The sequence below is a fragment of the Chiloscyllium punctatum genome, chromosome 3 (assembly GCF_047496795.1).
Source record: "Chiloscyllium punctatum isolate Juve2018m chromosome 3, sChiPun1.3, whole genome shotgun sequence".
NCBI classification, from domain to species: Eukaryota; Metazoa; Chordata; class Chondrichthyes; order Orectolobiformes; family Hemiscylliidae; genus Chiloscyllium; species Chiloscyllium punctatum.
The window spans coordinates 115913724-115931383 of record NC_092741.1 but is presented as its reverse complement, the minus strand read 5'-3'; the positions used below and the strand labels follow the sequence as shown (position 1 = coordinate 115931383).

General features: G+C 41.3%; 1 protein-coding gene across 3 annotated transcripts in view; it reads left to right on the top strand.

Annotated features, from left to right (window-relative positions):
* The window catches only part of shprh (SNF2 histone linker PHD RING helicase), a 107084-nt gene that overhangs the window by 48884 nt on the left and 40540 nt on the right, over nt 1-17660 (top strand). For all 3 annotated transcript variants that reach the window (XM_072558660.1, XM_072558669.1, XM_072558679.1), the window contains 5 exons: nt 5234-5397; nt 6564-6820; nt 14383-14504; nt 15593-15681; nt 15809-15901. In XM_072558660.1, the coding sequence (XP_072414761.1) occupies nt 5234-5397; nt 6564-6820; nt 14383-14504; nt 15593-15681; nt 15809-15901 (725 nt within the window). The remainder of the gene's footprint in view (nt 1-5233; nt 5398-6563; nt 6821-14382; nt 14505-15592; nt 15682-15808; nt 15902-17660) is intronic.

Genomic DNA, 17660 nt, shown 5'->3' with positions numbered 1-17660 from the left:
ACAGCTACCTAGACTACACCTCCACCCACTCTGCCCCCTGTAAAAACGCCATCCCACATTCCCAATTCCTTCGTCTCTGCCGCATCTGCTCCCAGGAGGACCAGTTCCAATACCGAACAACCCAGATGGCCTCCTTCTTCAAAGACTGCAATTTTCCCCCCAGATGTGATCGATGATGCTCTCCACCGCATCTCCTCCACTTCCTGCTTCTCCGCCGTTGAGCCCCGCCCCTCCAAACGCCACCAGGACAGAACCCCACTGGCCGTCACCTACCACCCCACCAACCTCCATGTACATCGTATCATCCGTCGTCATTTCCGCCACCTCCAAACGGACCCCACCACCAGGGATATATTTCCCTCCCCTCCCCTATATCAGCGTTCCGAAAAGACCACTCCCTCCGTGACTCCCTCGTCAGGTCCACACACCCCACCAACCCAACCTCCACTCCTGGCACCTTCCCTTGCAACTGCAAGAAATGCAAAACTTGCGCCCACACCGCTTTCCCCCCCCCCCCCCCCCCCCCCCACCAAGCCCCCCCTTACTTCCCTCCAAGGCCCCAAGGGACCTTCCATATCCGCCACAAATTCACCTGCACCTCCACACACATCATTTACTGCATCCACTGCACCCGATGTGGCCTCTATATTGGGGAGACAGACCGCCTACTTGCGGAACGTTTCAGAGAACACCTCTGGGACACCCGGACCAACCAACCCAACCACCCTGTGGCTCAACACTTCAACTCCCCCTCCCACTCCACCAAGGACATGCAGGTCCTTGGACTCCTCCATCGCCAGACCATAACAACACGACGGCTGGAGGAAGAGCACCTCATCTTCCACCTAGGAACCCTTCAACCACAAGGGATGAACTCAAATTTCTCCAGTTTCCTCATTTCCCCTCCCCCCACCTTGTCTCAGTCCCAACCCCCGAACTCAGCACCACCTTCCTAACCTCTCCGCCCCCACCTCCACTCCGGCCTATCACCCTCACCTTAACCTCCTTCCACCTATTGCATTTCCAACGCCCCTCCCCCAAGTCCCTCCTTCCAACCTTTTATCTTAGCCTGCTTGGCACACTTTCCTCTTTCCTGAAGAAGGGCTCATGCCCGAAACGTTGATTCTCCAGCTCCTTGGATGCTGCCTGACCTGCTGTGCTTTTCCAGCAACACATTTTCACCTCTGATCTCTAGCATCTGCAGTCCTCACTTTCTCCTAGAGGAATGATATAACATACCTTTGGAACAGGTGGGACCTGAACTAAGGCCTCCTGTTTCATAGGTACAATACTATCACTGCATCTCATGAGCCCTCATTAGATTCAGTAAACTGGACTTGCACACCAGGCTAATCGACTGGTAATTATGAAGCTGTTGTGGGAAAGATGAATAAATTGTGGTGTTTATCCTCACCAGGAATTCACTCTTAGAGGAAGTTTGGTCCTGAAGTGCAGTTGATTCAAATTTATTCTCAATAGACTAAATCAATGAGTTCAGATTTCAATTGCAGCTTTAAGAGAGGATCATTCAGGTTAGAATGGAATGTGACAGAAGCCTGCAGTATGCGGTGAATGTGAGATTTTGGAAGTGCTGTATGTGTGCCCAGTGCTCCATCATGTGTGATGTGTCTCAGGCTGTTTATCCTTGCATTCAATGTGTGAAGATTTATTTGCTTGAATTTCTCAGTCTCCCTGCTGCTCTACTGTTAAAGCCTCACAGTTTCGTGTAAATGTTTCATTGTAGTTCTTTCATGCAAAATGTTCTCATTTACCTTTGTCTGCATTCTGTTTCATTTGGCAGAAATCAGCTGAGTCTTGTTCATGTCTGTCTGAACTGAATTGTAGTCCTGTTTGTATTTATTTATGTTCTTTTCTTTTGTCTGACCATATCAATTTCAATATTGTTCCCCCAAATCTCTAATTCAGATCAGCTGTGTAAATAAAATTTCGAGGTCCTAACTCCTGGGTAAAGCATTGTTTACGTTGTTCCAGACAGAAAAATATCCATGAATCACTACTCATGTACCTTAAACCAATTAACAAGTAATGGGAAATGAAGAGCATCCAAAGTTAAATTTCCCTGAATGGCTAAAGACATAGGGCCAAATCATCTGAGGAGTGACAGTCAATAAAGGATTGCCACCTCATTCATTTTTCCTCATTTGGAGGTCCACGTTTTTGCTGGGTTTTGCAGGGGCTCTTGAGAAGGTTGGAGTATACCTGATCTGGAGCCATCTATTACGGTGCAGGATCAGCATGGGAGACCAAGCCACAAAACTTGTTTTGTAGTAACTGCTCTATTCTTGGGTTTAAAAGTCCAAAAGACACTTTGATAAACAATACAGAAAAGGTGATTGGCTGAGGGAGTAGGGTGGTAGATCGGTGGTTGAGAGGATAGGTTGGCAGGTGAGTAAGTGAGGGCTTGGGTAACAGATGGTTGAGTGAGGGGGTAGAATAGCAGGTGGGTGAGACTTATTGTCAAGGGCATGGGCAAGTTAGGGGCTATTGAGGGTGTCAGCTTGGGTTTGTGGGCTCTTTAGATTGGGGGGCTGGGGTGGAGAATGACTTGGGTCAGGGTATTGGTTTCAGGGATAGAGGTGAGCTGAATTGGGATTGTGGTGTTAGGAATATTGGTTTTATAGCTACCCAAGAGTTAGAGCAGATATGTAATCCTATTGCCTTGTCCGAGCTCACTATTAATGTAAGTAAAGCTGGAACCCTCTGAAATTTGCTATTCTCAATTTAATATAAAAGGCTTTTTTAGAGGCCCCTGAAGAAACAATCACCAGCCTCGCTGGGTTGTATTGTACGTTACTGAGGATGTAAAGTTGGAGATTGCAGAAATTCTTGTCAACAAAACAAAAGAAAAAGACTGTGAATGCTGGAAATGTGAAATGAAAACAGGAAGTGCTGGAGAAACTCAGCAGATCTGACAGTATTTGTGGGGCAAGAAACAGCATTTCAAGTCTAATATGGCTTTTTAAAAATTCTGATAACAGTATGGATATAAAATTGGCTAAGAAAACAGAGACTTGTTATGAATGCTTGTTTTTCTGACTGGAGGGTAGTGTGAAATTCTCTCTTGGGCTTCAGTGTTGGAACCAGTGCAGATTTTTACACATATTAATGACCTAGTTGTGGATATGCAGGACATAATCTCACATTGTGTAGATGATAGAAAACTGAGAAATATAATAAAAAAAGTAGACTGGTGAAATGCCAGATGAAGTGCAAAGTGTTTCATTCTGATAGTAGAAATGAGAGAGATTATTTTTATCTAAGTGGTGCAAGATTGAAATGGGGACAGGACTATGAAATCCTTGACGTTACACATACACAATACTTTAAAGATGGCAGAATACATTTAGCCAGCTACTAAAATGGCATATGAGATTCTTGTCTTTATAACTGGTGGTATTGAGACTTCTAAAAACAAGGACGTTATGCTAAACCTTTAGACAACACTGGTTAAGTGATGGCTGCAGTACAGTGTTCACTTCTGGACAGCACACTTTAGGAAAGATATCAAGGCCTTAAGAGAAGGTTCAAAATGCATTTACTAAAATAGTACCAGGGTGAAAGATTTCAGTTATGGTTGAGAGATTGGGAAAACTGCAGTCATTCATGGATCATGAAGGACTTTGGTGAAATAAATAAGCGAAACTCTCAGTGACAGGAGGACGAGTGATCAGAAGAAACAAATTTATGATAATTGCAAAATAATCACAAGTGATCTAAGAGAGAGAATTCTACAGCGAGTTGTTTTAATCTGAAATGCATAACCTGAAAGGGTAGTGGTAACATCTGCAGCAGTAAATTCCAAATTGGATAAGCACTTGAAGTAGAAACATTTGCAGGGCTACAAGGAATGGGCAGGTAGATGGGGTTAATTTGATAACTCCTTTAAGAACAAGTGCTAGTAAAATGGTTTGAATGGCATCCTCTTAAAAAATGATTCCACAATACATACTATTCCAAAATCTTTATCTGCAACGTATCCATTATTGCAACATCTTTTGGGGCAACCTACCTTTAACTATGATGTGGAGGTGCTGGTGTTAGACTGGGATGGACAAAATTATAAATAACACAACACTAGGTTATAGTCTAACAGGTTTATTTGGAAATACTAACTTTTGAAGCATTACTTCTTCATCAGGGAGCTGTGGAGCAGAATCGTAAGACACAGAATTTATAGCAAAAGATTACAGTGTCATGTAATTGAGACAATATATTGAACAAACCTAGATTTCCTCATCGCAAAAATCATATGGAGAACAGCTAAAAAAAGATGTGCTTGATCAGGTACCAGTGTCCGTGTAGATGTCAGCAGAAATACTTTGAAGTGGTGGGGAGAATGGTGTTGTGATTTTTAACTTTACCGTTAACAAATAATTCCCTCCTTCAGTTGGTAATTCACATGTAATTGTGTTATTTCAAAGTGTTGTCCTGTATTTGCATTTTTTAAAAATCAGATTACCTACAGCCTAGAAACAGGCCCTATGGCCCAACACCAATCCTCTGAAGAGTAACCCATCCAGACCTATTTCCCTCTGACTAATGCACCTAACTCTCTATGGGCAATTTAACATGGCTAGTTCACCTGCCCTGCACATCTTTGGACTGTGGGAGGAAACTGGAGCACCCGGAGGAAACCCACCCAGACACTGGGAGAATGTGCAAACTCCACACGGACAGTCACCTAGGGCTGGAATCGAACCTGGGACCCTGGTGCTGTGAGGTAGCAGTGCTAACCACAGAGCCACTGTGCCGCCCCATTTTCTACTTTATTTAATTTACTAGAGCTAGAGTAATCCTTTTATCCTTATTGGACTCTAAATATTCTGATTAGAGCAGTTATGTACATATTCTTGAAATCCTTGCTTTCTTTGTTACTTGTGTTACTACTTTGATCTTAAGATAATTAGTTATTATTATGTACCAAAGGTTTCTGTATTTTATTTGTATACCTATTTCTTTCAATAAATGGGTAAACACTGCTAATGATGTAGAGATTTTTGACAGGAGTATGCTGAGTGTTGCACAGGAGTGCAGGGAGTGTCAATGTGTTAAATGGGAAATATTGTTTTCAAGTTAATTAGATACTAACGGAGCTATCAGGATTTATTTTGGGCTTCTGAAAAGGTACATATGCTGAGTCAGTCAAATTATTTTCATTTTTGTTTAACTTTTGCCAATGATATGCCTGATATATTTCTCATTTTTCCCTCAGACCTGTATGGATTAGTTTTGTTTTTGGGTGTAGACCCATACTGGGTTAAACACTGGTGGGAGCAACTTCTATACCAACCTTACTGCAGGAAGAATCCAATTCCAATGTACACCCTTATCGCAAAGATCATGTGGAGAACGGCAAAAAAAGATGTGCTTGATCAGGTACCAGTGTCTGTGTAAATGTTAGCAGAAATATTTTGAGATGGTGGGGGAGAATGCAAAAGCCAAACAAGGAAGCTCTCAGCAGGTTATAAGGTAAGCCTTGACCTAAATAATCTGGGCAAGTTGTCAGTCTCTGTCATGCCCTCCATGACAAACTCACACTTCAGTAGCAATAATTTTCAGGCTTCTTGCCTTGCCAGCACTGTCCTTGACTAAATCCTGGTTGAGATGGACACATGGACAATTGCAGCTATTAATTCAGTCTTCTTAATCTTCCTAGCTCCTTTACCTGACAACTTTAGCTCAGAATGAATTCAAGCCAGGTTAGGCCCAATGTCTATCCAGTTGATACACACTGTTCCCACTGAGACAGTATGGGGGAGTGCTGAAATTATGGGTTAGGTCCCTCATTTACCCATGTAAAGACACTAAAGTCTTTTTTTTATTATTATTTGGCTGCCAAAAGCACCTGTAAAATGTCACAATCCAGTTTTCAGGTCAGAGGTTCTCCGGTAATGAGGCAAAGGATGTTAGTCAATACGTTGGCATCATTCTACCTATTACACAGCTGCAAGATGAGTACAGTACAGTTCAGTTTTTAAGCCAGTAATGTAATTAATGAGAGAAAACATGCACCAGAACAAATAGTTTCATAATTTTACGGTTGGCATAGACAGAGCGAACAGTTAATATGGGCACCTCTCACAACATTCAAGATACAGTAAGAAGCTGGGCTGTACACTGCTGTGCTGACTGAATGGATTTAGTTGAGGGAAGTTGTAACACTACTATGCTAGGGTTTGGGTGATTTGTTATTTTCTACTCAGCTCAAGCAGTGAGCAGTGAGTTTTTTTATATTGCTTTTGTCTGAAGTTTGATAATCCCTTATTATAGTGTCCCAATCTCTTGATTAACCATTTATTTGGCTATTCTACTGAGGTGTTGTTCATCTAATTTTTCACATAATATCCAGCATAAAGCATGTAGAAATACTGGGAATTGAATCGTTAATCTTTCACCGCTTTGTCTGCTAGCTACAGTGGAATGCCACCTCTAAATTCCAGGACGCAATTGTGAATGTTTCTATGAAACCATTCAGTTTTGTCTGAGTGTTAATGGGTTTGATCAATAAACTCGGCGTTTCTTGTGTGCTGCTTTTCTCCCAGATCCAGATCCCACCTCAGACCGAGGAAGTTCACTGGCTACGATTTTCACCAGTAGAAAGACACTTTTACCATCGGCAGCATGAGATTTGCTCCCAGGATGCACTGCAAAAGCTGAGGAAGATTTTCGATTGGAATACCAAGTTGAGCAGTCTGGACAGGCGGACAGTTAGTTCCATTCTGTATCCCTTGCTGAGATTAAGACAAGCATGCTGTCACCCACAGGCTGTACGAGGAGAGTTCCTCCCACTGCAGAAGAGGTACATGTTGAATTACTTAAATGTTAGAGCAGAGAAGCAGGCCATTTGATTCCATAACATTTCTAAGGCAATGTAAAACTGTGTCAAAGTCACACAGCACATACATGTATTGAAATTGCAACATAGAAACCAATCTCTAAGCTCAACCAGTTCTTGTCAGCATTTACCCTTGTACGTTAGAAGAGAGAAGTAAATTGAACTTTTTAAGAAAATTTCCCTGTACATAAGCAGAGTTATTTTATTCTTTCGCCTTCAAACAGCGTATGCATGTTTTCCCTCAAAATCTCTATTAGTGCAGCTGAAGTTTTAAAGTGACCCACAGTAAACTATTTAGGGTTAAATCTGACGTTTGGTTTATTTGTTTATTAAATCTGGAAATGATTGTCATAACACATGCACATAGACAAGTGTACAAGGAAGGAGACAAAGGAAGGAATGTATTGAGAGTCATACAGATCTATTGTATGGAAACAGGCCCTTTGCCCAACTTGCCTATGCCACCCAGTTTTCACAATTAAACAGTCTCATTTGCCTGCATATGGTCCCTATCCCTACATATCTATCCCATCCATGTACCAGTCTAAATGTTTCTTAAATGAAAAAAATTGTACTCACTTTCACCATTACCTCTGGCAACCCATTCCAGACACTCACCACCCTCTGTGTGAAAAAGTTGTCCCTCTGGACCCTTGTGTATCTTCCCCCTCTTCCCCCTCTTATAAGCAGAGTTATTTTATTCTTTCTCCTTCAAACAGCGTATATGTTTTCTCTCAAAATCTCTATTGGTGCAGTTGAAGTTTTAAAGTGACCCACAGTAAACTATTTAGGGTTAAATCTGACGTATGGTTTATTTGTTTATTAAATCTGGAAATGTTTTATACTCCCCTACCATGGGGAAATACTGTTGGCTATGTACCTTATCTAGGCCTGTCATGATTTTATAGACTTCTATAAGGTCACCTCTCAGACTCTTATACTCCAGGGAAAGAAGTCCCAGTCTATCCAACCTCTCCTTATAATTAAAACCTTTCAGTCCAGGTAGCATCCAGTAAATCTTTTCTGTACTTCATCTAGTTTAATCATATCTTTTCCATAGTAGGGTGGCCAGAACTGCACACCATACGCCAAATGTGGTCTTACCAACATCTTGTACAGCGAGCTGCATCAAGATGTCCCAACGTCTATACTCATTGCTCAGATCGATGAAAGCAAGCATGCTGAAAGCCTTCTTCACCCCCCTCTCTCCCAATGACTCCACTTTCAAGGAGCAATGAACTTACTTATGATGAAGAATAGATTATAAAGCAAAGATACAATTGTGAAATCACATGAATGCCACTCCGGAAAGTAAATGTCCAATTTTCATCAGTCTTTCTATGGAAACTCAGATTCAGATTTTTCCAGCAAACCAGGGCATGAGTTGCAGGATTTATTTTTACTCTCGAAAGCTGATTGGAGGCAGATGTTCGTAGGTCAAGGGATGGATGGAAAATGGGAAGCCTTCAGAAATGAGATAAAAAGAATCCAGAGAAAGTATACTCCTGTCAAGGTGAAAAGGAAGGCTGGTAGGTATAGGGAATGCTGGATGACTAAAGAAATTGAGGGTTTGGTAGAGAAAAAGAAGGAAGCATATGTCAGGTACAGACAGGATAGATCGAGTGAATCCTTAGAAGAGTATAAAGAAAGTAGGAGTATACTTAAGAGGGAAATCAGGAGGGCAAAACGGGGACATGAGATAACTTTGGCAAATAGAATTAAGGAGAATCTAAAGAGTTTTTACAAATATATTAAGGACAAAAGGGTAACTAGGGAGAGAATAGGGCCCCTGAAAGATCAGCAAGGCGGCCTTTGTGTGGAGCCACAGAAAATGGGGGCGATACTAAATGAATATTTTGCATCAGTATTTACTGTGGAAAAGGATATGGAAGATATATTCTGTAGGGAAATAGATGGTGACCTCTTGCAAAATGTCCAGATTACAGAGGAGGAAGTGCTGGATGTCTTGAAACTGTTAAAGGTGGATAAATCCCCAGGACCTGATCAGGTGTACCCGAGAACTCTATGGAAAGGTAGAGAAGTGATTGCTGGGCCTCTTGCTGAGATATTTGTATCATCGATAGTCACAGGTGAGGTGCCGGAAGATTGGAGGTTGGGAAACGTGATGCCATTGTTTAAGAAGAGTGGTAAAGACAAGCCAGGAAACGATAGACCGGTGGTGGGGCAAGTTGTTGGAGGGAATCCTGAGGGACAGGATGTACATGTATTTGGAAAGGCAAGGACTTATTCGGGATAGTCAACATAGCTTTGTGCGTGGGAAATCATGTCTCACGAACTTGATTGAGTTTTTTTGAAGAAGTAACAAAGAAGATTGAGGGCAGAGCAGTAGATGTGATCTATATGGACTTCAGTAAGGCGTTCGACAAGGTTCCCCATGGGAGACTGATTAGCAAGGTTAGATCTCATGGAATACAGGGAGAACTAACCATTTGGATACAGAACTGGTTCAAAGGTAGAAGACAGAGGGTGGTGGTGGAGGGTTGTTTTTCAGACTGGAGGCCTATGACCAGTGGAGTGCCGCAAGGATCGGTGCTGGCCATCTACTTTTTGTCATTTACATAAATGATTTGGATGCGAGCATAAGAGGTACAGATTGTAAGTTTGCAGATGACACCAAAATTGGAGGTGTAGTGGACAGTGAAGAGGATTACCTCAAATTACAACAGGATGTGGACCATATGGGCCAGTGGGCTGAGAAGTGGCAGATGGAGCTTAATTCAGATAAATGCGAGGTGCTGCATTTTGGGAAAGCAAATCTTAGCAGGACTTATACACTTAATGAGGTAAAAACAATGACTGCAGATGCTGGAAACCAGATTCTGGATAAGTGGTGCTGGAAGTGCACAGCAGTTCAGGCAGCATCTAAGGAGACAGTGAAATCGACGTTTCGGGCAAAAGCCCTATACACTTAATGGTAAGGTCCTAGGGAGTGTTGCTGAACAAAGAGACCTTGGAGTGCAGGTTCATAGCTCCTTGAAAGTGGAGTCGCAGGTAGATAGGATAGTGAAGAAGGCGTTTGGTATGCCTTCTTTTATTGGTCAGAGTACAAGAGTTGGGAGGTCATGTTGCGGTTGTACAGGACATTGGTTAGGCCACTGTTGGAATATTGTGTGCAATTCTGATCTACTTCCTATCGGAAAGATGTTGTGAAACTTGAAAGGGTTCAGAAAAGATTTACAAGGATGTTGCCAGTGTTGTAGGATCTGAGCTACAGGGAGAGGCTGAACAGGCTGGGGCTGTTTTCCCTGGAGTGTCGGAGGCTGAGGGTTTACAAAATGATGAGGGCATGGATAGGATAAATAGACAAAGTCTTTTCCCTGACGTCGGGGAGTCCAGGACTAGAGGGCATAGGTTTAGGGTGAGAGGGGAAAGATATAAAAGAGACCTAAGGAGCAACTTTTTCACGCAGAGGGTAGTATGTGTATGGAATGAGCTTCCAGAGGATGTGGTGGAGGCTGGTACAATTGCAACATTTTAAGAGGCATTTGGATGGGTATATGAATAGGAAGGGTTTGGAGGGATATGGGCAGGGTGCTGGCAGGTGGGACTAGATTGGGTTGGGATATCTGGTCGGCGTGGACAGGTTGGACCGAAGGCTCTGTTTCCATGCTGTACATCTCTATGACTCTATGACTCTAAAGGTGACAAAGGCTTAGCATTATAAGGTTGGCATAAGGTTGGTCACTTGTCAATCGCAAACAAGGTTTATTTTAGAACTAGGCTTCAAGGAAACTTCGACTTAAGATGGGCTTAGCTATGCCTGGAGTCTGGGTGAGTTTGAATAATAGATTGTTAGTAGACTGACTTAATGTTAACAGCAGATTTGACTTTTACCAGACTGAGGGAAAGCTTCAGAAATATACAATTAAAGCCTTTTAAAGACTACACGTGTTTTGGTCTTCTAATGTATCCATCAATGTTAAATCACATCAGTGACTGGAGTGTTTTCCCCTGGTGAAAACCATTTTTCATTGCATTAGTTAGGTAGTAAGCTATTAACCTGATTTCAGACATAACCAATGTTGATAGCTTCCTGTTTTTAGCAGACCCTGCTGGGGATACATATCATGTCCTTTTTTTTTGTTGATTGCAAGATCAATACAATGCAAAGGTATGAGATCCAGGAGAATGGTGTTTGAGCTTTGTTCTAATAATTGATAATTGGAAGTTTCCAGAAATGTATTTAATTTGTATCATGTGTTTTAGCCCAACAAAGCTCATTTCATTTTGAAGTTCAAGCACAAAAGTAAAGCTTTTAAAATAATTTATGGTCATTTAAAATACATTCATTGTCAACAAATAACCTTCATGTTCAGTTGACCAATGCCATGTCCCTTTAACCTCTTTCCTTTCAACTATCTGTCCAATCTAATCTTCAATGTTGACGTGGTTCATGATTGAGACAGAAACTATGAAAATAGTTTTCACAGCCCTGCAGCTGCTTGCATGGGTAGGTTTCTGTTTAATAATCCATTGCCATATCACACTGGAAATCAAGCCCCACTGTTCCTGGAATTGTCACTGAATTAAAGCTTGTATCAAAGTGTGCAAAACTCCCCAGTTTACCTGTCATCTTATACCCAAGTTAACAGAGAACACAGACCAGCATTCTGTACCAATAAGAATTGCTGTTTATTACAAATACATGAATTCTAGCTATAAGTAAACAACTGTGAACTCTCGACAAAAACTCTCAAGGTTAAAATTCTAATCTCCTTGTAAAAGTGTCTCTACGTACAGGCAGACACCACACAAAATTGGTGTTTTGAGTGGAAGTGAAAATTGGGAAGGCATTTCAGCGGTCCTAGTACAAGAGTTCACTGAGATGATCCGTTTTGCTTGTCAGGCCTTGGACCTTGTTGATCTCCCTTCTCAAAGTATTTTTATTTGGGTAGAGGAGGCATACAGAGACTGGTTTACAATTATAACATCTCTGACTTATTGACTAAAAGCCACAGCTTATAGCAGCTGATGAGGGAAAATAAACTGATATCTTTTAGATTTTAGGTGTTTATTTCTGCAAATTAAAGACAGCACCTCCCTTTTCAGAAATCTGAAGGCTTCTGCTGTATCATTCACACCCATAAGCTGTTCAAATGCTTGGGATTCAATCATGTAGCTGTTGCAGGCAGAAGGCCTTTGTCATGGACAACACACAGACCAATCAGCTACTTGTTGCTGACCAAACCTCCCTTCATACACTATCCCTGACTACAGTCCATTTGCTGGAACAAGCAACAGTGTAAACAGCACTTGCAATAAGTGAAGATAGCTTGTTTTTTAAAAAGTGCAGCAGTCCCTTGCATTTTGTAGATGGTACCCAGTGCTGCTACTGTATTCTGTGGTAGAAGAAGTAAATGTTTGAGGTGATAATCAAGTAGGCTACTTTGCCCTGAAAAGTGTTAAACTTTCTGAATGTTGTTGAAGCTGCTCTTGTCAAGGCAAATGGGGAGTATTCCATCACATTCATTACTTGCACCTTTTAGGTGGTGGACAGCATCTGGGGAGACGGGAGGTGAGTTATTTGTTACAGGCTTCCTTGCCTCTGACCTGCTCTTACGTCCATAGTATTTATATGGCTAGTCCATTTCCATTTCAGGTCAACGGTACCTCTAGAATGTTGATAGGTGATTCAGCAATGGGAATGCTGTTGAATATCAAGGGACAATGATTAGGTTTTCTCTTGTTGGAGCTGGTTGTTGTCTGGCACTTGTGTGGTATGTATGCTATTTGCCATTTGTCAGTCCTGCTGCACTGTCAGTACCTGAGGAATTACAAATGCTGCTTGATATTATGTAATCATTGGCAAACATCCCCTCATCAGACTTAAGATGGAGGGATGGTTTTTGATGAAGCAGCTTTGGCCTAGGACACAACCTTAAGAAACTCTTGCTGAGATCCAGGAGCTGAGATGATTGATTTCCAGTAAACCAGCCATCCTCTTTTTTTTGTCAGGTGTAACTCTAACCAGTGTTGTATATTCTCCCTGAATCCCATTCATTCTAGTTTTGCTAGGGCTTCTTGATACCACACTTAGTCAAATATGCCCTTGATGCCAGGGGCAGTCACTCTCCTCTCACCTCTGGAATTGAGTTCTTTTGTCCATGTTTTAACCAAGGATGTTATGAGGTCAGGAGCTGAATGGCCCTGGCAGAACCCAAGCTGGTCATTGCTGAGTAGGTGCTGCATGACACTCCTGTTGATGACACGTACCATCACATTTTACTGATGATTGAGAGTAGACTGCTGGTTCATAAAGCAAGCAAAAATGAAAATTGCTGGAGAAACTCAGCAGGTCTAGTATCATCTGTGGAGAGAAAACATGGTTACATTTCAAGCCCTGTGATCCTTTTTCAAGACTAGTTTGTCCTGCTTTTTGTGGACAGGTTATACCAGGGCAATTTTCCATATTGCTGGATAGATGCCAGTGTTGTAGCTGGACTGGAACGCACAAGGGGTGTGACTAGCTCTGGAGCACAAATCATCAGTACTTTTGTTGGAATGTTGTCGCACCATTCAGTCCCTTTACCCATTCTTTGATATCATGTAGAATTAATCAAATTGGCTGAAGACTAGCATTAATAATGCTGCAAATCTGGAGGAAACCAAGGATTAGACACTTATACAACATTCATTAGTGACAGTTTCAATTTGATCCTTCACCACCTGGTTTAATTGCAATGGATTGATAGCCAAACCTTTATTCTCAAGTCTTTGAAATGTCACGAGATCCCTAGTGATTCAGAGTCAAGAGTACTACTAGCTGAACTATAGCAGACATTCAAGGGTGTGTCAACTAGGGGAAAGTGAGGACTGCAGATGCTGGGGGATCAAATCGTAAAAATGTGTTGCTGGAAAAGCGCTGCAGGTCAGGCAGCATCAAAGGAGAAGGAGAATCAACTTTTTGGGCATAAGCCCTTCTTCAGGAATGAGGAAGGTGTGCCAAGCAGGCTAAGATAAAAGGTAGGGAGGAGGGACCTGGGGGAGGGGCGTTGGGAATGCGATAGGCGGAAGGAGGCTAAGGTGAGGGTGGATAGGCCAGAGAGGGGGTGGGGGGCCGAGAGGTCGGGAAGAAGACTGCAGGTCAAGAAGGCGGTACTGAGAAAAGGTGGGGGAGGGGAAATGAGGAAGCTGGAGAAATCCGCATTCATCCCTTGTGGTTGGAGGGTTCCTAGGCAGAAGATGAGGTGCTCTTCCTACAGGCGTCGTGTTGCCATGGTCTGGCGATGGAGGAGGCCAAGGACCTGCATGTCCTTGGCGGAGTGGGAGGGGGAGTTAAAGTGTTCAGCCACGGGGCGGTTGGATTGGTTGGTGCGGGTGTCCCAGAGCTGTTCTCTGAAACGTTCTGCAAGTAGGCGGCCTGTCTCCCCAATATATAGGAGGTCACATCGGGTGCAGGAATTGTGCATGTTTTTGACCTTGCAAATGCAAAGTGTTTGGCAATTTTTGTTTAGATTATTTTCTTACACACCTACTTTTTAAAAAAAATATTTTTATGTTTGCAGTACCATGACAATGGAGGAACTCCTAAAGTCTCTTCAGAAAAAATGTTGTACAGAATGTGAAGAGGCTCATCGGCAGCTAGTGTGTGCTCTTAATGGATTGGCTGGCATTCATATTATCAGAGGTAAACACCAGTTACAAGAGAGTTTTGCATCTAAATGTAATGAATAATTATGAAGCTACTATTTTTAATGAACTATCTATGGGACCAGGATGGATAAATTTTGTTTAAGACTTTGTGAGATAAACTGCACTGATTGTGTTGAATGATCACTTTCTTCATTAGAGCTGAATGTTTCGCTCTGTGGCCAACATTCTGCCCATTCATTCTAATAGATGGAAAATCACAAGCTGCTATGGACAGGAACGAAGTACCCAAGCCAATATCTGAATTTGAGTCTTCTATCTGAACCCAAAAATGTACTAACTTTGCACCATCTGAAATTAGCTATTATTAGTTGAGTTTGAGTATGTGTGCATTTATTATATATTCAATGATATACTGAATCTGAAATCAATTGACTAGAGCTGAAATCATGCACCAAATTTGGAATGCATTCACCATTTTTCTTAATTTTGAATTATATATTAGGGTTTAAAGAGAAATTGAGTTGGCCACTGGAAGTGGTTCTAATACGCCTATTAAAACAATTTGACTGATTGTGTTGTTGTGACTGCTTATTGATTTTCAGTAGCTTTTCTGACCATCATCATGCTGTTTGAGTCAAACTAATAATAATAATCACATATCACTGTTTGTTTTTAACAATGTGATGTTTGAGACAATAGATTTCCTTGCCACACATATGTCTTACTCAAAGATCTGTTATGACCACTTTTAATTATACCAGTAAAAAGATTTTTTTATCAGATTAAACACGTTTTTTGTGATTCCAGGGAAAGAACTTGCATTTTATAGCCCCTTTCATGACCTCAGGATGTCTCGGACATTGCAGCCATGATGTATTTCTGAAATGCAGTCCCTGTTGTTATCAAGGAAAAGCAGTAGTCTGTTTGTACACAGCAAGCTTCCATAAACACCAATTTGATGACCAAATCATGATATTGATTGAGAGATAAATATTGATTTAATACCTCATCTGAAAAATGCCACCTCCAACAGTACTATATTCCCTCAATAGTGGCAGCCAAGAGTTGGTGCTTCTGTCTGTGAAGTGGGAATGGAAGCCATTCAATAATTTTATATTACAGGCGAATTTGTAACAGCAGTTGAATATTACAGAGAAGTTCTGCGTTCATCCGAAGAGCATAAAGCCAAACTTCAAACAGACTCTTTACAGGTGACTGAGCTAATCTGGATCTTAACTTACAAATTTGTATATAAATTCCATAATGATCTGTGTTATCGGGAATTTCCAAGAGCCTCATTCTTCACTTACCAATCAACTAAAATGTTGTTCTTTCCAGCGCCTCCACGCTACTCACAATCTTATTGAGCTCCTGGAGGCAAATCACCCAGGGATCCCTCCAACCCTTCGTGATCACAAGCTTCGGGAAGAAGTATGTATCGACCCTCATTAATGCTTCAGCGCTTGTTAACAATACAGAGTCATTCTCCTTTCTTATTTGTCATTTCAGAGTTGACTCTGAAACTGGCCCTCCTCATTTAGCACCGTATGCCTTAGAGTTTTGATGCTGTCGTATCAGCCTTGATTATGTGGTAATGGATTTGAGTCTCAAATATGACGAAGATAACAAACATAAAATCTTTAGGGGAAGGCTTAAATCTTAACTCTATGAAATTTGCTGTTGGTATAAGCAAATGGACTGGTTTCAAACTAATTTTAGTGAATGGGCCTATGTGTGGCTGAGGTTGAATGGGCATATGAAGTGATGAAGCATTGTGCACATGAAGTCTGGAAATTAACACATCTGTACCATGAGTCCAGAAGCTGACCAGAACAATATCATTGATCTGTTGTTAAATTCGTATAAGCCAAGTGAAGGTTGTGGAAAGCAAATGGAGGGAATAATGGCTGTTAGTAAAAATTGAATTGAGTAAAAATCTAGAATTAAATTCTGTAATTAAATTAGCTGAACGTTGGGCTAGCTGAATGTTGACCATTTAACCACTGTGTTAGTTTGTATACACCCACATTCTTTAAGGAATGAAACATGGTCTCCTTGCCTGGTCTTGTCCACGTGTGACCTATGGCCACAGCAATGTGGTTGACTTTTAACTGCCCTCTAGGCAATTACAGATGGGTAAAAAGTGCTGCCTATATCCTATGAACAAATATTAAAAAAATCTTCACATTATACGTAGTCATACAAACTTGAGAGCACAATGCTACGCTAGATTGTAGTATGTCCATATTTGGAGTACTTTTGTAGTTCCTGATCTAATAATAATGAAACAGGCTGAAGGGTCTGAGTAACTATTTTTCAATTCCTGTAATTTTCTCGCTGGATTCTTTAAGCAAATTTATACAGTGTGGATCAAATGGGTGGTTTAATTGCTCTTGTAGAGAATACACAATAAAATGGTGCAGTCATGTCACAAATATTACAACTAAATCCCTGTTCACCTTCTTTTTCCCATTGAATGCATTTCAAGACGAAGTAATTGGAGACAGGAAGCCCTGGCTTTAGATTTTTTTTATGATCCAAATAAAATCCTTCCAAAATCCAAACAATGCAAATCATAAAGTTGTAAAATATCACAAGGAAAATGTTTTTGAAAGAGGACAGAGAAACCAGTTTCAGTGCAGGTTCCTTTTAACCAAGAGATATGAATCTATAAGCAATTGTTAATCACAAACTCTTCACTGACCTCTGTGTTTATATGTGGCAATTAGTCTTGTCACCTTAAATGGCCAAGATAAGCACAAACAGAAAATATTGGAAATACTCAGCAGGTCAGGCAGAATCAATATTAGAGGGAAAAACATGGTTTATATTTCTGGTTGATTCACAATTGTGAATGAGCACTGGAGTTGGTTTTGGCATCCCAGGGAGTAAATCCAGGGAAGGAGAGTGATTGACCAGAATGAGAGCAGTCATTGAGGCAGCCCATGACAGTGAGATTCTTGAGAGTAGCTCCAAGGCTGGATGAGCAAAAGTGAAGAACTATAATTCCTTGTGAAATTTAATGAGATTTGATAACCCACTGTTATCTGAGGGAGTTGCTGAGAATTCCATGTGATATATCTTGATTGCATTTGATATTTGATGTGTTCAATGAGGTGTTCAATCACAGTTTATTACCACTAAGTGCCACATATTAATATTGGCCTGTTCTGAAGGGTCACTGTGCCAA